The sequence below is a fragment of the Marmota flaviventris genome, chromosome 18, assembly GCF_047511675.1.
Source record: "Marmota flaviventris isolate mMarFla1 chromosome 18, mMarFla1.hap1, whole genome shotgun sequence".
Lineage (NCBI taxonomy): Eukaryota > Metazoa > Chordata > Mammalia > Rodentia > Sciuridae > Marmota > Marmota flaviventris.
Window position 1 is genome coordinate 2,986,264 of NC_092515.1, and position 18,344 is coordinate 3,004,607.

At 57.4% G+C, this 18,344-nt stretch overlaps 1 protein-coding gene across 2 annotated transcripts; it reads right to left on the reverse strand.

Annotated features, from left to right (window-relative positions):
* Positions 1 to 863: 863 nt before the first annotated feature.
* Cacng6 (calcium voltage-gated channel auxiliary subunit gamma 6) lies at positions 864 to 13,346 on the reverse strand. 2 transcript variants are annotated; one of them, XM_071604314.1, is made up of 5 exons: positions 13,219 to 13,346; positions 11,733 to 12,187; positions 8,188 to 8,262; positions 6,802 to 6,939; positions 864 to 1,296 (listed from the first exon to the last, which is right to left on the reverse strand). In XM_071604314.1, exons 2-5 carry the CDS (start codon positions 12,064 to 12,066, stop codon positions 1,058 to 1,060), a joined length of 786 nt encoding a protein of 261 aa, XP_071460415.1. In that variant the 5' UTR covers positions 12,067 to 12,187; positions 13,219 to 13,346; the 3' UTR covers positions 864 to 1,057. The 2 variants fall into 2 exon arrangements, with proteins under 2 accessions (XP_071460415.1, XP_027777306.2); XM_027921505.2 differs by lacking the exon at positions 13,219 to 13,346 and having other exon boundaries at positions 11,733 to 12,819.
* Between the last annotated feature and the right edge of the window lie 4,998 nt (positions 13,347 to 18,344).

Consider the following 18,344-nt stretch of genomic DNA (forward strand, 5'->3'; position numbering starts at 1 on the left):
GTCTCCTAAGGGAAGAAGCTGGCCCTGACCACAGTGCCCACTCACGCCCGCTGTGAGTAGTGGGGTGGGTGGTCCGTGGCACCCACTCCTCTGTCCTGCTCCTTTGTCCTCCCAAGCCCTCCTCAGAATGCCCCTGTTATGACACCACAGTCTCCCCAGGCTTCCCGGGGACCCCGGGCTGCTTCTTTCACGACCCCACAGCTGGCCCAGCCTGTGCTCAGCACCCAATTCCAGAGCCACCTCCACGTCTTTCAGCCCCTGTCCCCCACCCCTGGACCCCGCGAGGCCAGGAGGGAGGGTGGTCGGGCCTCCTCCTCCGCTGCACCCTCAGGTGCCTGTCCCTCTGTGCTTCTGTGTCCACATCATCCGCCTTTCACAAGGACACTGGTCCTTCTGGATTCCCCCACCCGTCACCTGGTCCCCGCTGACCCTCTCTCCCCACAAGGCTGTACTCTGGGGCACTGTGGGTCGGGCCCCCAGCACGTGGCCTTTGGTGGGGACACGAGTCGACCGTCACCCACGTCACTCCTGTCTCCACGTCCTGCGGGACTCCAGGGCTGACAGGTGTGATGGCGGGTTTCTGGGGAGGACACAGGCCGCTCCGCCCTGCCCCAGAAAGCACGGCCGCGTCACAGACTCACTCCAAATCAAAGCCGTTACATCTCCAAATCTTTAATCTCAAATCAGGTCACAGTTAGGTCACAGTGAGTTCATCCCACCCGAGCTGCAGATTCAGGAGTCTCTCCGCAGGGGAACCAGTCCAGACCTGGAAAAGGAAGGCCCGACCCCCTCCGAGACCCCCACACCCACCCCAGCCTCAGTCTCCCCATCAGGTCCACCAGCCCCCCCCCAGGGAACCCTCAGGTGCAGAAAGCCTCTTCCTGTCCCACTCCATGACACCACGTCGGCCACCGAGAAGAGCGTGTTCCCAGAGGACAAGGTGCTGGTGGGAGCAGGTGCAGGGGCCCCGGGAGGGCCAGTCCTCCAGGGGACCAGCAGGTCTTCCGGGGCCGCTGGAGGAAGGGGCCGCGCAGGCCTGGGAGGCACGCCGGAGGCGCTAGGTGGCCGGGGGTCCTCGCTTGGGGCACAGCGACCCCCAGGTCCAGGAAGGCAGGGAGAGCAGCAGGAAGCAGCCCCCGCCCAGCAGCAGGACCAGGCCGGCCGCCACGCCGCAGCCCAGGGACCAGGAGTACTCATAGGCCAGGCGCGGGGCCGGGCCGGGCTCGGGGGCGGCCCCCTGCAGCAGCGCCCGCACCGCGTGGCGGAACACCTCCAGGCTGACCAGGAGCAGCAGGCCTGCGGGACAGAGAGAGGCCGCTTGTCTTGTCACCCTTCCTTAAACAGGACAGCGGGACAAGGCACACGGCACCAAGTCACCCGGGAGGTCTAAAGTACCCGGGAGGGTGCACAGATCTGGGCAGACGTGGCGCCTGCCACGCTCCTGTGGATGGGGTGGCTGAGCACCTCCTGTGTCGCAGGCCCTGCTGGGGGAGCGGAGAGAAGGAACAGACCGTCCCCAGAGGCGGAAAGCAGCCTGGTGCTGCCCAGGGGTGGGCAGAGGGGTGGGGAGGGGTTGTCAGAGTTCCACCACAGCTTCGTATGCCTGGCTGCCAATGTCCCTAATGTCACTGGCCGGCATGCTTCCAAATGGGTAAGAGGGCAAGTGGCATCTTGGGTGCATCGCCCTGTGATTGTGATCAAAAAGTAAACACAGGAATCAAGAAACACAAAGTTCAAATTAAGACTCCAAGACTCGGGCACAATGGCACACACCTGTAACCCCAGCAGCTCAGGAGGCTGAGGAAGGAGGATCGAAAGTTCAAAGCCAGCCTCGGCAACTCAGCGAGACTCTGACTCTAAATAAAGTACATTTTGAAAAAGGGGACGTGGCTCAGGGGTTAAGGGCCCTGAGTTCCATCCCTTGTTACGCGCCCCGCCCCCAAAAGACTCGTGAAGGCTCTTTCTGAAGAGTGACAGTGAATCACTAAAGAGAAGAAGGAAACAGGCCGAGGCCCGCACAGTTAAGAAACAGCAGAACACAAGTCGGAGGCAGTGTCGGCTCTCTGCCCCGGAGCCACCATCCCCTCCCGGAGGGGACAGATGCTAAGCCAAGGCACTGAGGCCTGCAGACACGAGTGTCCCCAGGAGCCATGAGAAAGCACAGACGCACAGAGGCAAGGGGGGCCGGAGCCGTGAGGGGACCAAGCTGCGACCCCGGCCCCCGTGGACCTGTAGGAAGCCACAGTTGGCTCCAGGGTCCTGTCACATCTGAAGCTCTGTTTCAGGGTCATCTGGAGTCATCCTGCCTGACGGGCCTCGTGTCCTGCACGTCTCCAGCTGCACGGCCAGGGTGGGCGGGCGCTCCCGATGGTGGCGTCACCAAGAGCCGCTTGAGCCCAGGGACGAAAAGGAGCAGGCCACACAGAAGACTGAGCAACGCTGCTCCAAGCAGAGGGAGCAGCCGGCACCAAGGCCCTGGGGCAGGAGGGAGCGCCGCACACTTGAGGGAAAGAAAGGGCGGTCACTGTGGACGGGACAGGGTGCGGGGGGCCGAGGTGGCAAATGGGCTGCAGAGTCTTGTGAACCGCCAGACAGCACCCCGGGGCCGGAAGCCACTGCCTCCCTTCTCCACCCCGACTCCTCCATCTTTTAAACCTGGGGCCTGGGCACGCAGCCTGGAGCCCGCGCAGCCCCCCCCCTGGGCTGACCCGCCTCATTCAGCAGCCCTCAGTGGGGTCGTGGGTAACAAGGGCTTGACACACAGATGAGACCAGCCAAGTCCCCGTCCCCCCGGAGCTTCATCCAGTGATGAACGGTCAGCTAAAGGTCACATGTTGAGGTCCCAACCCCGAGTCCCCAGAACATGGCCACATCTGGAAATGGTTAAGTAAGGCCGTCAGAAAGGACTGCAATCCAGTATGACTGGGTCTTCCTCCTCAGAGACGGAGGCGTGGGCAGCCGGCCATAGGCAGGGTGGAGGCCCAGCGGAGGCCCTGTGGAGGCCCAGTGGAGGCCCAGCAGAGGCCCAGTGGAGGCCCAGCAGAGGCCCTGTGGAGGCACGACATGTTTTCCTCACACTCTACTTCTCCTCCGTGGCAGCTCCTCACGGCTGGTGATTAACAACAATGGATCCACATGAGACTGTCCTAGTGCCATCTCACCCCAGGACTAAACCCTGAGGACACACGCCCACCTGTCACAGCCCCGAATCCCCGAAGGACACTGACACAGACATTTAGGAAAAGACATGCTATCGGCTGTGCCTGTCTCTTTGTCTACAGAGACCCCTCCCCATCCCGACACCCAGCACAACCACACAGTGTCAGGGCCACCTCGCCTGGTGTCAGGGCCACCTCGCCTGGTGTCAGGGCCACCTGGCCTCCGCCTGGCTGCACAACCCGCAGGACACGCCCAACATGAATAAAACACTCTGAGGAGCCCTTGGGGAGAAGGCAGGTGTGAGCGCCCCGGCACCTGCCCCTGCGAGCTGTGCAGTCCTCGGTAAGGTGTCCTCTGACTCACGTTCCCTGGGGTGGGGCTGAGCGGGGCACCCAGAAAAGACATGGCTGATGGCCCAGAGGGCGGACAGTGGAGGGAGGGAGGAGTGACGGGTCCCTGGAAGGCTCCGTGGGAGGAAGGAAGGGTGAACACCTGATGGGTGGACCCTTGGAAGGTCAGGGTTGACGCGAGGTGACCCCCAGAAGCTCACGGGCGACACAATGCAAGGATTAGAGGAGAAATGATTGGCTTGTGGGAGCCCCAACCCACTCAGTGAATTCACCCCCACGGGGTTAGCAGAGTGGTGACTGGAGGCCAAGGGTGGGGCTGGAGGAGGTGGCCTTCGGGGTCCTGCCTTTGGGGTAGATGTTTGTGTCTGGAGAGGGGCGTCTCTGCCTCCTGGTCACCCTGACGTGCGGGGCTTCCCTCGGCCACTCTCCTCCACCATGACGCCCTGCCTCACCTCGAGCCCCGACGAAGGGAGCTGGCCTTCTAGGGACTGAGACCCCTGCAACCGTGAGACCTCTGCGGTTGTTCTGGTCGGGTCTTTTAGTCGCGGGTGTGAAAATCTGAATAAAGCAAGGGAGTTCTGGATGTGAGGAGACTTAAGTCAGGGATGGGAAGAGTTTGCCCAGATCACAAGCCAATCTCCAATCCAGACACGCTCTTTCCCTGCTGATTCCCCGCCGTCCCGTCCCAGCACACCCCTCTCCAAGGCCGGGTCACAGTGGCCCTCTCAGGACCTCAAGTTCACCAAGCTCTCTTCTCCTTGCTTAACTATGATGTGACATCGTTGAGGTCACTGCCTCGGACAGGCTGCCCAACTCCCCGTATGGAATCAGGTGCTCTTATTGCTCACTCCCGTGGGGACGCTCCTTGTCCTTCATGTCACCCACTATGGCTTCTAACTGTGGGGTTGCTTGTGCGGCTCCTGTCTGAGTAGTCAGACCCGTCAGCATGGCGACAGGCACCGTTCTGCACTGTTAGGGTACTGCCTCCAGACATCTGCTGTGTTCATGCATGTGCGACGTATGTATCACGTATGTGTGTGGACGTGTAGCTATGCATTTATTCATTGTATCACAGTGAATTAGATGAACTAGCAAATAGATGAAAGAAAGGAAAGGGAATGACTGAACTTCCCCCTCTACCTAGGGAGATCTCTAAGGCGACGAATAAGACACGGCAATACTCTTCTCCATTTGTGTGGCTCTTGAACACCCGCACGCCTTCCAGGCCTCTGCCTCACGTGATCATAGAGGCTACTGTGTGCACTTTTGCAAGACTTGCCTTGCTTTATACTCTGATCTTCATTCTGTTCTGCAAACTTCCCTAATGCTTTATAGCCTTTGCCCATTTTATTTCACCATCACGTTGACAACTACCATCACCACCACCACCACCACCACCACTAACATTACCACCATCATAATCCCTACCACCACCATCACAACTGCCACCATAACTACCACCATACCATCGCTGTTACCAGAACATAACACCACCACCACCCCTACTATCACCATCACCACCATCACCACCATCACCATCACCACCATCACCACCATCACCATCACCACCATCACCATCACCACCAACACCATCACCATTACCACCACCACCACCATTACCACCACCACCACCATCACCACCAACACCATCACCATCACCTGTTGCCATTACAACTGTCACCACTGTACCTTGGATAATTCCTATTATCCTTCAATTATCAGCTCAACTATTGCTTTCTAGATTATCTATTCTGCCACATACCACCACCACAGAACGTCCCCTTAATAAGCTTTATGGTAACTCTCATCACCAATTCAGTTGAATCATGACTTATGTAATTACTAGTTATACTCTTTTTCTGCCCAAATTGGGGCCCTTTGATAGCAGAGTAGTCTTGTATCTATCTCTAGCCCCTACCATGCCTGGATCATAGTAGATGCTCATAAACACTCAAAGAAATGAAGTGTAATGAATGATTTTTCTTTCCACCTGAGAAAAGTTTGATTCAACAAGGCAACTAAGGCCCAGAAGAGGAATGGAACTTTCCCAGGGTCGTATACTGATTCAGGACCCAGACTAAGACAAAAGCTAGACCACTGACTCCCCGGCTATGCCTTCGTCTCCCCATACCGTGCTGAGCCCACAGAGACACCTCAGGAAAGCACTCCCCGAGGTGCCAAGTGTGTGCAGCCAGAGAGGCGAGCTTGGAGAATGCGGCCCAGGCTCAAGCCCACCTCTGTCCTCACTGTGTGAGTCTGAATGACTCATCTGCCTCTTCTGAGCTTCAGTGTTCTCAACTACAGAATGAAGAACAGTGATCCCTACTACCGAATTCGTCCACATAATTGTCATGGATTTTATGCCAATTATTATTATTAATTTTTTTTTTTTTGCAAAAAAGTCCGGTGCAACCATCATGTGAAGCTTTTCTTTTTGTAAAAACAGTGCTGGCATTACTTAAAAGTAACTTTATTCTAAGCTAGCTGTCTTTGTGTAAGTTTGGGATGCACAGGATGCTCACGAACATAGGTTAATGCAGAGGTGATGGTTATGCACTTAAACACAGCAGCAGGCCTGTGGTAATCTGAGCTAGATGTACAATAAACTGAAGTCTTTGTTACTGTCAAGGGCCACATTTCCTATGATGCAGTTATTTTTTTCTGGACCTTCAACTCCAAAAATGCAAGAGTCCTTGCAGACCCCAGGCCCCAGGTCCAAATCTCAAGGCCTGTGTGGAGACCCTCTAAATCCCAGCCAACCACCAGGCTTGAACTCTGCCACCTTTGAGCCTGATACAGCCCTTGGGTTTCCCAACATCAGAGCACACAGCACTGACTGCAGACCTCCCCACCCCAGGATACAACATTGCTGGGGATTCCAGGTCCAAACCTAAAAAGGTATTTGGGGAGTAGTCCAAGCTAGCAACAGGATCGGAGCTGTCCTGTGGCTGAGACTTCTAGGGCCCTGGGGCTCCCTCCTGCTCCTGGCATGCGGCAGTGCTTGGGGTTCCCACCCCTAAGCATGCAACAATCCTTGGAGACCTCAGGTCCAGATCAAAATGGTATTTGTAGACTGTCCAATTCTCAGCCAACAAAAGGGCTTGGAATTCCTCCATCTTTGAGCCTATGATAGCCCTTGGGGTCCCCTCAAATCCCAGCATGCAGCAGTGCATGGAGATCCCACCTCCCGGCATGCAATTGTGTGTACAGATCCCGCCTCCCAGCTTGCAACAATTCTTGGGGATCCCCCTCCCAGCATGCAATGCCCTCAGCCCAGGCTCTCCGCCCTCACCTGAGAGGACAAAGCAGACAGCTCCAACTCGGAGCAGGAACTCGGCACCTTTACTGAGCACCATGATGACACAGAGACAGCCCAAGGCCATGACCACCAGGCCCAGCACGGCTATCACCGCAGCAGCTATGTTCACCTCTGCAAGGGGAGAGGGGAGAAGCAGAGATCACAGAGAGAGAACAAGAGGTTTCCTTTACAGGGGCCCAGGATCAGGAAGATGGATGATTCAGGACTGCAGAAAAGTTGTCAAGTCGGTTGCCCAGTCCAGTCCAATAACAATCCTGTAGAAGAAACTAAGACTCAGAGAGGGTCAGTCACTTGCTTAAGGCCACAGAGCAGAAGGCACAAAGCCTGCGTTTTAGAAGGAGATGTGAGCAACTGATCATTACTATCATCTGGTCATCATTTGTACATTACAGGGGAATGGTGCAGAACCCTACTTGGGTGGGCCGTGTGCTTGGCACACACAGGTGGGCCACAGGTGAGCACCAGGATGATGTCACCGTCCCAGAAGTACACGGTGACCCCACTGTGCTCACCCAGCACGGAGGTGAGACAGAACAGGTGGAGCAGGCCAGGAACCACTGCTTGCAGGTAGTGAGGGGGTCACTGCAAGCCCTGGGCTCTGGAAGCCTCTAGAAGCCTTGTCTCATGAAATCCTTATAGAAGCCAGATTCATGTCACGATCCCAATTCCTGTGCTGGTGGGGACACCCCGTGATGGAGAAGCCGTGCTCAGAGCAGAAAGGACAAAGTCCTCAGAGGTGCATGGTCCAGTGTGGTGGCAGCTGCTAACCACACGTGGGCTTTTACTTTTAATGTGACAAATGAAACAAAATTCAACACTCATCTCCCCTGTGACAGCAGCCACATGCCAAGTGTGCAGGATGGGTCCCAAAGTAGAGCATTTTCATCTCCACAGGGGATTCTGGGCAGTGCCCTTCTACGGTAAGATTTTGTTTGGGTTCGAATCCTGCCTCTGCCACTTCCTGGGCGGACTGCTTCTACCTTCTCTGGGCTTGTTATCTCCTCTGGAGGAGGAAGACAACGCTTGTGTCCTGCAGTCAGGCCAAGGACTGGAGATCATCCGGGCATAATGCCCAGGGTGGGGCTTACCGATCCCAAGCGCCCATTCATGAGATGCTAGAGTGCTATCCTCAGAGAGGGACTGCCCAGTCACATGGCCTGTGGCTTGGGCAAGGTGGGGGGTCACAGCATCAGGCCCAGGGTCTGGAGAATCTGCACCACCAGTTCACAGAGACAGGACGTCCACGGACCCCAGAGCTGAGCCCATCATCCCGGGCAGAGTGGCGGAGGAGCGGTGCCACCAGCCGTCCCTGAGCGTGGCCAGCACCCAGCCCCTCGTCACAGCGTGAAACCTGCTCACCTTTCTTTGTGGTTCTCTGGAAGATGCGGGCGTTCTCCCCCGTGGTGAAGAATTTAAAGTAGGTGCAGTTTGCTTCTGTGAGAGCAGGAGAGAGAAGGGGGAGGGAGATGACGTGAGGCGCTGTGTGTATTTCCAGGGTGGACCCTTAACAGAGCTCAGAGGGGCCTTAAAAGAGGACCTTAGCATCCCTGGTGCAGAGGAGAGGGAAACGCCTCTTGGCAGCCCAGGATGCCCGGGGATTCCCGCCCCTGCAGAGGACTAGATCCATGGCCTCAAGTGGGCCATTAACTGTCTCTGGGCGTCCGGTGCTTCCTCTTTAACAGGAGGTGATAATCTCTTTCCTGGCTCCTTCCTGCAGGTTTGTTGAGGGTCAAGTGGGATTAGAGAGAGACAGCCACTTTACTCAACAAAGGCCACCAAGAAGCAGGTCATGGGAGGCTAACAGAAGAGGGGACGCTCCCTCCCACCTGAATCCAAAGAGCCCCTGCAGGCTGCTGTCCGAGGCGCCCCCCTGCACAGGGCACAAGCCCCGCCTGGTCACCCGCAGCAGAGGAGCCTGGAGAACCCACGGCACAGGAAGAGCTCCGCTCCAGCAGGAGCCAGAGAAACGCACTTGAGCCAGCAGGGAGGGGCCACTTTGGATCAATTAGACGGGCGAATATTAAAAGGGAGGCAGCAAGCGGAAACAACCGGCAGTGAGGCTGTCCTGGGCTGTGGGGGAAGGACTCAGACACGCTTTATGGAGCGTGTCACAGTCCTGCGCTCCATGATGGCCATCAGTGGAGAATGGGCCCCTGTAGGACGGAGGTCCTTAAGATGACCTCACCCAGCAAGGTCGCAGTCCTCCGAGCCTGAGTGAGCACACTCTGCAATGATCTCACAACAACAAAATCCATTAAGGATGCATTGCTCAGAACATGTCCCCACCGCGGCGTGACACATGAGCGATGTTGATACCCTGGGACCTGGCTGTTTCATTTCTGGGTCTGCACCCAGGAAAAAGCACATACAGGGGACACAGGTGTGGGTGTTCACTGCAGCATCATTTATAAATAACAGCACAGGAATGACCCAGGTGTCCCTCTCTCAAGGACAGGCATATACACGAGGGGACCCTCCCTGTGGAAAGCTCTGCAGAACGCAGTAGCCCCGAACTACGATAACAAAGGCGGGAAGACTTGAGAGAGGGTGTTGAGCAAGAAAAGTCGAATTAGCTGGTTAAAGAGCAGGATAAAATCTACAGCCTGACATCATTTATGCAAGTCAACACACACAGGTGGGTAGAAACTGACTCTGCTCTCCAGGTCAAATGCGTTGTCAAACACCTGAAAGAGCTGAGTCAGGAAGGAATGAAAAAGAACCAGGTTATTAAACACAGCACAGGAAGGATCTTCCGGGCGGGTCATGATCTGAGGACCCGAACCTGGGAGTGGGATTCGTTTGATGTTGTGTATTTTGTGTCCGAGAAACTTTAACAAAGGAAAAGAACTTTCTGAACTGCGTTTTAGAGGCAGATCTCCCCTCAGGGTTCTCCCAGTCAGAACGCTATTGCTCTACAGGTGGGGAAACTGAGGCTAGGGAGGGGGAGGCGTGAGACCCACAGGAGTAAAGGACCCCCAGGGGGACCATGCGGCCTGCAGAAGTGGAAACGGGACTTCCCTACTGAAGAGGATATGGAGGGACGAGAGACACCCCTGAGTCCGGTGAGCTAGAGTGGGCGCCCCCTGGAGCACCGGGGGAGGGGAGGGACATGCAGTGTCCAGCAAGGAGTAGTGACAGGTGCGAATCCTGATCCTGCAGCAGCAAGGGTACGGTGCTTCCTGCCACAGGGTGGGGTGCAGCGGGTGGAGAAGCCTACATCCCTAGGGAAGGGTGAAGGTCCTGCTGGGGCAGTGTGGGCTGTGGCGTGTCCCACTCTGGCTATGAATGACTCAGGACTTCTGGCTTCTTGACCCCCAGAGGATATGGCAAATCCCATCTGAAAAGCCACGGGTGTGAGGCAGCTGTCACTGCCAAGGGACATGAGTCATTCCATTTCTCAGACATAAGGAGACTCTGAGAGGTCCTGCACGGGTGACAGTCAGAGCCCTATAAGGAGGGCAAGCCCTCCTGGCCAGCAGAGGGGACAGCAAGAGATGTGAGGAGCCCCATCTTCTTTTTAGTGAGGTCAGGACACCCCTCTGGCATAGTGAGGAGCCATGGAAGCTCCTTATGGACGAGTGAGGTGGGAGCAGGGATAGCCAAGATTCAAACCCCACATAACTCGCCTGGTTCACAGGCTGAGCCACTGAGGTCCCTCGCGCCTCCTCGTTGCCCTCGGTGGAACGGACCTGATGATAACTACTCACGGGGCTGGCAGGACAGGTGATGAATCCATGCACAGCAACTCCTTAGAACAGAGCCAGGAACTACGTACTCATCTCATGTTTTTATTACTGGGGAATCCCGCTTTGCGGAAGCTTGAGATCATCCTGCTCAAGACCCTGAGGGGTGACAGCTCATCTACAGAAGTGAAGTGACTAAGATAGTCTTCGGGACAGCAGAGGATGCCTGGTGCCCACTGGCTAGGAAAGGCTTAGGACACCCTTATTTGGACCCTATGGATAAATCCACCTGGAGAAGTAACACAGGACAGAAACCCCACCTGGAGCCCAGAAGGGCAGGATCCTTTCTGAGGGATGCTGCGATTGTGGGGCGTTGTGTGGCTGGCATTGCTGGATACCCCACATGGGCAAACACACAGGTGGCATCCCGAATGGCCAGAGGGGAGATGCCTAAGATGTTTTCTTTGGGTGGGTAGAGCAGTGCGCTCCTGCCCAGTTCTCATGAAGAAGGCCTGCTGGGACAGGTAAAGGGCATGGCATGTGCCGTCAGTGAGAGCTAAGGGACAGCCCTCTGGCACAGCCGCAACGAAAGAACTAGTGCAGGGGAGGCGAGGGGCGTGGAGAGTCTGCAGAGAAAGTGAGAAGGGCCGGAGCTGCAGTCAGGCCTCCGGAGGGGAGAGGGGCAGGAATGAACGGTGCCAGAGCACAAGGCCCGCCCCGGGACGTTGGCAGGTGACGGGCAAGAGCTTCATTTGGCAAATTCACAGGGAGTGAACCTGCACAGATTCTACACTGGGGTGGGCAGCAGGGCGGTCTGTCTGCCCAGAGCTCACAGCCAGGGAGTCCGTCTGTCTCCAGGGGGAGGACTGTCTGGGACGCAGGCTCTCTGTGGGCACATGCACAGGGGTGCAGGCATCTCGGGGGCGTGGGTGGGGATGTGCTGTCAGATGTGCTCAGGCTCTCTGAAGGCACCAGCTGGGTGTGGGGGCACAGGCTGGTGATGGGGTACAGGCCGGAAGACAAGCTCTGAAGCACAGGTCCCCTGGGGACAAGCCAGTTAGGAACATGGGCCAGGTCTGAGTGCCCTCGTCTGTCTCTGAGAGCCCAGGCAGATCTGTGCACAGGTCTTTCTGGGGTGCAAGCTCTCTCCTGGGGGCCCAGGTTCTTTCTGGGGCGTGGCTTTCTCAGTCTCTCTACCTGGGTCAGGGCATGGCCTCTCACCTCCAGGCAGCTCGGCAGGGCCACAGGTCTCACGGCCCTCGGGCACGTCCGCCAGCCACAGTCGCTTGGTGCACACCTTCCACAGTCCCAGGTGGGCGGCGTCACAGACGGCACTGCTGTTGGCCTTGTAGGTGTTGAGCTCCACCCAGAACTCCGTGCCCACGGCCAGCACGGCCAGTGTGGCACCTATGGAGACCACCAGCAGCACCAGCTTAATCTTCCCCTCTTGCTCTGGCGTCAGGAGGACTCCCTTCTGCCCCTGGGCACGCCGCCGGCCTGCAGCGGCCCGCCGCCGGTCCTCCTCTTGCATGAAGAAGTTGGACCACATCATCATCCTGGCTGCAGATGGGGCTCAGGGAGGTCCGAGCAGGCAGAGCTGAGGAGGGGTCCTGAGGGGCGGGAGGAGGGGCCTGGCACAGCCTGGGACCTTGAAGGGAGCCGGGGCTCAGTGGGTGCTGGATATGAGAGAGGAAGAGCTGAACCTCAAATGGTGGAGTCAGGTGTCCTCCGGGCTCGGAAGTTGAGAAACCTAGACCCCAGGAGGGGAAGCCTCCCAGGGGGAGCGGGGGCTGCTCACGGAACTCAGCAAAGAGAACCAGGCCCGGAGAAGGCAGGTGCCCTGAGGCTCACCTCACCAGGGGGCGCCTGGGGGTGCAGTGGCAGGAGAACCGAGCACCCACCCCAGCTCAGAGGCACTCCTCTGGGGTCTCCACTAGGGCTCCGAGTCTGGGGTGCCCAGAAAAGGGAGCTGAGCCCTGCTGTGTGTTTGAGAGATGTGGCCCCGGATCCTCTGGGCTCAGAGTTTGAGGAGGGAGGACTTGGGGACCCTCTGGGGAACAGAAGGGGAAGAGCTAGGTCTGGGTCTCAGAGAAGCCAGGGAGCCCCAGCATTCACAGCAGATCAGCGGGATTCAGAGGAATTCAGCAAAAGGGAAAGGGAGTCTCCCTAGTTGCTCCAAAGAGATCCAAGAAGCCGGAAACTCCCTGCTGAGGTCCAGAAGGGACCGTGGCTGGGCGTCCATAAAGGAGTCTGGGGTACGCCCGCTGCTCAGAGGGGAACCGCGAATCCCCGCTGGGTTCAGCTTGCGGAGCTGTGGTCCTCACTGAGGCTCAGAAAGCAGGGGCAAGGGATCTGGACTCCACAGGACTCTTGGGACCCGGAAGGGACTCAGTCCCTTGGGGATCACTCTGCTCCCCCTCCCCCGGGCTCCCAGGGCCTGCCCGGCGGCTGCGAGGGCTCTTGGCTCAGCTCCAGGCCTCGCGCCCCCCTCGGGCCTCCCACCCCGGCCTCCTGGGCAGGGGCCCCGCTCGCTCTCCTGCCTCGGCGCCGCGCCGACCCCAGCTCCGCAATGCCTCGACCCGTCGGCTCTGCTCGGCCTCCGCCCGCTCGGCCTCCGCCCGCTCGTCCGTCCGCCGGCCTCGCCCCGCCCGCCCATCCCCTCGCCCTCCCGGCTATTTCGGGCTCGACCCGTAAATAACACCCGCACCTGTCGCCGGCGCCTGTTGCCATAGGGATCCCGGGTATTTTAAGGGGACAACCCGGGCGGGGTGGGGGAGAGGAGGGGCCGGGACTGGTCTTACAGCCGCTGAAGCCCAGAGTTCGATTTCCTGAAGGGTCAAGGGCGGGGCTGAAAGTCCCAACTACAGCCTCCTCTCCTGGGCGGACAGGACGGACAGCGGAACAACGGGTTTCTGTCCAGAGCAGGCAGGGCTGGGAAGCTGGAGTGCTGTGTCACTAGGACAGAAGGGGCTGAGGGGGTAGGCACTGGGCCTGAACCCTGGGTCCGAGGGAGGAGGCTGGGCCTGGACCCTGGGTCTGAGGGAGGAGGCTGGGCCTGGACCCTGGGTCTGAGGGGGGAGGCTGCGCCTGGACCCCGGGTCTGAGGGAGGAGGCTGGGCCTGGACCCTGGGTCTGAGGGAGGACTGGGGGAGGGGGACTGGGGCCTGGACCCTGGGCCTGGGGGAGATGGGCCAGAACCCAGGGTCTTATAAGGATGGATGGATTCTGGGGGTTTGGCCCTCAGATCCCAGGAGATAAAAGGGTGAGGGAAGGGCCAGGCTTGGGGACACGTGAACCACGGTAGCCGTCCTCTTCATGAATTTATTTTCAGGGCACCCCTGGGGGACCTTCCATGCAGTTTCAGCTCCCCCAGGAGCAGGGGCAGGGACAGCTGGGTGGCATGGCAGCAGGGCCTGGTCATCACCCCTCACCCCCTCCCTCAGCCCTTCTGCAGACTGCCCAGGGGGGACCCACCTGCCATCAACCTCCACCCAGGATGCTGCTCCAGGTAGGCCCGATGCCAGCTGACCATGGCTCTGGGGCACCCCTCCCTGCCTGCCCCTGCTCTGTACTCTTCCCTTGGAGCCCCCAGTGCCCTGGGATGCGACTGTCTGCTTAGGTGTCTGGCTCTCCCACCAGACTGGGTCAGGGGTCAGGGGCAACCTCTGCACCACCCAGCTCATGGCCAGGTACGCAGGCAGCCTTATAAGGTGTGGTAGGTGATGTGAATGAACAAGTGAGCTGAGGACTGGCCAGTGAACTGCCAGGAGGAAGCACCGGCCTCGGGCCTCCCCGACACCCCCGCGGAGCTGGGAAGGTACCTGCTTCCCCCAGCAGAGCTCACCTCCCTCTGCATTGTGCTGCCTTTCTCCCTCAGGGGCACACACAGCTCTTTGATCACAGGTTCTGGCAATGGGGAGTCTGAATGAACTTTCGTTTCAGAAAATAAAGGAAACCTCTTCTTCCCCTTTGCCTTGCTGGGTCTTCTCAGGCTCCGGAGAGTCCCGGAGCCTGCATGAGCAGCAGCAAAGGACAGAAGAGGCCTGGCTGGGGTCCTCCGGACTCTATTCACCACCCCTGAACTCTCCCGCTGGCCGGGGTCACCCCATCGTTCTCACTCCTGCCTGCTGTAATAGCTCTCTGTATTCAGGGTGCCTTTTCCCGTCTTCCTCTCCTTGTCTGGGTCATTTTAATTGCCTCTATTCCCTTTCCCTCTTCCCCAGTAAGGGCTTCTGTCCCTGCCCCTGAGCTGAAGTGAGCTCTGTCCAGATCATCAGCCAGGATCATTCAGCAAACCTACTGGTCACTTGCTCCCAGATCTTCTCCGATTCCGCAGCAGCTTCCCCACAGCTGGCCCCTCCTCCTCCATATACATATGTGTGTTTTTTAGTTGTAGATGGACCTTTATTTTATGTATTTATTTGCAGTGCTGAGAACCAAACCCAGAGCCTTCCATATACCAGGCAAGCGCTCCACCACGGAGCCAAACCCCAGCCCCCTCCTCCTCCTCTTGAAATGCTTGTGCTTAGGCCCTCAAGGACTCTCCTGCTTCCTGCCAGCCTCTGGTCACTCCTTCTTGGCTCCCTTTGCTACCTGCTCTTCTCCCCCAGTGTAGATGTCCCCCCAAGACTCTTGCCAGGGTCACTCTACCTGCACACAGCTGCTAAGTTACCATCCCATTCTGTGGCTTTCCATGCCTTCATCTGCTGACGTTTCCAAGACTTGTATTTCCAGCCACGACCTTTTAACCACTCTGTCTGATGTCTCCAACTGGTTGCTCCATACTCGGACTTGGACTTACTTCCCAAAGGCATCCCCACCTGACACATCCCTACGACAACCCTGCCTCCCCCTTCCTGGCCACAGCGCCCACCCGGAGAATCCTCTCTCCCCTTCCCTGGGCTTCATTACCTCCCTGAACAGCCAGCTTGCCACCACTGTAGGCATCACCTCCAAAAATCCCAACCCCTGCTTCTGCTTTTGACCCCCAAGTCTATTCCCAGCACAACACCACAATTCTGCTATTGTTTTGTTTAAACAAAAATATGATCCCAGCAGGCCTGTGCTCAGAGCTCCCCAAGGCTTCTCATCAAATCCAGAATAAAGTTCAAATTCCTTCCCAGGCTACAAGGCCCGAGCTGCCCTCTGCACTTTGGACTTCTCACCCAGTCAACGAGCCCTTGTTTACTCTGCTCACAAAGGCCTCCTTGGAAGTCTGGTTTTACTCAGGCTTCTTCTGCCACCTTTGGTGGCCAGGGTTCCTGTCCCAAGCCCTTCTCTCCTCCCCTGCCCTCTCAGAATGCACATTTCTGTTCAAACATTACTTGGCAGTCAGGACCTCTTGACGCAGCTTATCTAGTTGCCCTGATCTGTCATCCTGCTTCACTTCTGAAGCACTCTTCAGTGTGTATTGCACGTGCCTCCTGGGAGCCCAGGGAGAGCAGGCCCTTGTCAGCTCACCACCATACCCTGTGGGCCTAGACTGAGCCTTGAACAGGTCAGCGCTTGGCAATTCTCCGATACTGTGAAGGCTCGCGCATCTTGTTTTCAGTTTCTCCCTCTCGGAATCTCCTAAGTCTTCGCCTTTCCCATCTCTAGGACTCACCTGTTTTGGGTCTCTTCTGCACCCCCCCATCTCACTCTTCCTGCGGTCCCCCCATCTCACTTTTCCTGCAGCCCACCCTCCACCTTTCTTGCTGTTTGGCCTTTGGATTGCAGAATCCATCATGCCCTAGCCAGTTCTGTCCTCCCCATCAGTCGTCCCCTTGAATGCACCTCTCCCTGGACCTCTTCTCACCTCCCCGCCCCTCTTCTCTCACCTCCCTGTCCCTCTTCTCTCCATGCATCAGACTAAGTCCTATCTAGTCTGACTGACTCGTATCCTCTCTACATTTTCCAGCATCTCCTTCCTGAAACCACCACCACAGAATTCCTCCCAGGCTCGCCCACTCCAGCCTCCCCTGCCCCCATTTCTAACCCTTCCACACAGGCCCCAAAGCAAATTTCTAATGCCCACTCTGATCCCCTCCCTCATCGGTCCCCCTTCTGATGTCTCCTATTCCCAAGGTAACCCTGACCTCATGGTACCTCACTAACCAGGTCCTGCCTTGTGCAGCTGAGCCCTGTCTCTCTCCCCACCAGACTGGGAGCCCCCGGAGCACAGGACGGGATGGGAAGTCCCCTGCACCCAGCATCACAGGAAATACTTGCTGAGCAAATGAAGGGAAATGAAGCACCCTGCCTTCTCGGTGACCTTCAACTCCATCCCTTCCTCGGCACACCCACTTCCTTTATCCCCCTCAACTGTCATCCTCTCCACTGCCCTTAGGAAGCCTCCGGCTGGTCTGTGACTCAGGCACTGTTAGACCCTGGCTTAGAGATACTTCCCTGCCTGACCTCTTCCTCCACCCTGGATTTCAGCATCCCAGAGGTGTCAGCACTTTCCCAAAACATCATGCTGCTCCTCTTCCCTGGGTTTCTGCCCCAACTGTTCTTGCCCAGAAAGACTTCCTTGTCCCCTTCATCACCTAGGAGACACGTGCTTCTTTGAAGACCCAGACTGGGCATCACATTCCAGGGAGTCTTCCCTGCCCACACCTGGCCATCCTGTCCTCCGTATTCCATGGGGCCCATCGTGGTCCCAGTCACCACGCCCACTTCCCTGCCTGGGTTGTGCGTCCTGACAGTGCTCAGCTCCTGGGGAAGAGTGAGGGGGTTTTTGCACCTCTGGGGTCCCTAACTTCCTGCCCGGGACCAGAGCACATGCACCCGAATGCCAGCGGCTGGAGAAAATAGTGAAACCTGGATTGCTGTCTGATTCTCCTGCACACGACACCATGCCTGTGCTGCAGCATGTGTGACTGCGTGCTCTCTGCCACCAGTGCAAGCCTGGAGGACCAGTGACTGTGTGATGCAGTATTTTAGTTGCCTCTGCTCCATACTCGGCTAGGCTCCTGCCTTTCCTTTATGCACCATTCATGCTGTGCTCCTGCTTAAAGCCATCCACAGCCCCCTAAGAATAAAACCCAACCTACAAGTCCCTGCACAATCTGGTCCTGTCTCCAGGCTCCTCTGTCCACCTGGCTCACTACACTTCAGCATACTGTGCAAGCTCCTTTCTGCCCTAGGGCCTTGGCATATGCTGTTCTCTTCCTGGGACACATGGCCCCAGCTCCACTGGGCTGTCTCCTTGTCATCCTTTCAGTGTCTACTAAAACTTAAACTGGGTTAGCCCCCTCCCTCACAGAGCATTTTGGAGGATCTCGGGTTTCTCCTACATCCTAACTGTAATCTCTTGTATGTGTACATAATTCTCGGATTAATGTCTGTCTCATGTGCAAGATGCAACTCTGAAGATGTCCCGGACCTGGGACCCTGTCTGTTTTCCTCCCTCTGTATGCTCAGCATTCAGCACAATGCCTGGCAGTTAAGCACACACATTGCCAGTAATGAATGAACGAGTAACTCTCTGCGCCTGCCTTTATGCCCCTTCCCCAGTGCCTTCCTGTGTGTCAGCACCTGCCACACAGCAGGTGCGTAATAAGCCCTTGTGGAAAGATGAATGGAAAAGTGAACGAACACCTGCGTCCATCTCTAGTCACTTGCCTTTCCGAGTCCCTTCTCTTGACCTCTCCCTTTACGTAGAGCTTATATATAGTATGTAGGTGTAACTCGTGTGCTATGGGCCCCTCTCCAGGAGTTGGGCTGGGCTGGGAGTCCCTCCCTCCCCTCCCCCCGCCCCGCCCCCACATGCACACAGCAAAACATTAAAAAGAAAACATCTCAAAACTGCAAAAAACACCACGGTCCTCCCCCCGCCCCCTAAATCCCACA

Bases quoted from the DNA above. Each gene is read 5' to 3' on its own strand.
- Cacng6 (XM_071604314.1), bottom strand. From the start codon at position 12,066: ATGATGATGTGGTCCAACTTCTTCATGCAAGAGGAGGACCGGCGGCGG. The intron at 8,263-11,732 runs GTGAGAGGCCAT...CTGCTCTCACAG, and splicing joins CCCTGCCGAGCTGCCTGGAG to AAGCAAACTGCACCTACTTT. The intron at 1,297-6,801 runs GTGAGGGCGGAG...TCTGTCCCGCAG, and splicing joins TGTCTGCTTTGTCCTCTCAG to GCCTGCTGCTCCTGGTCAGC.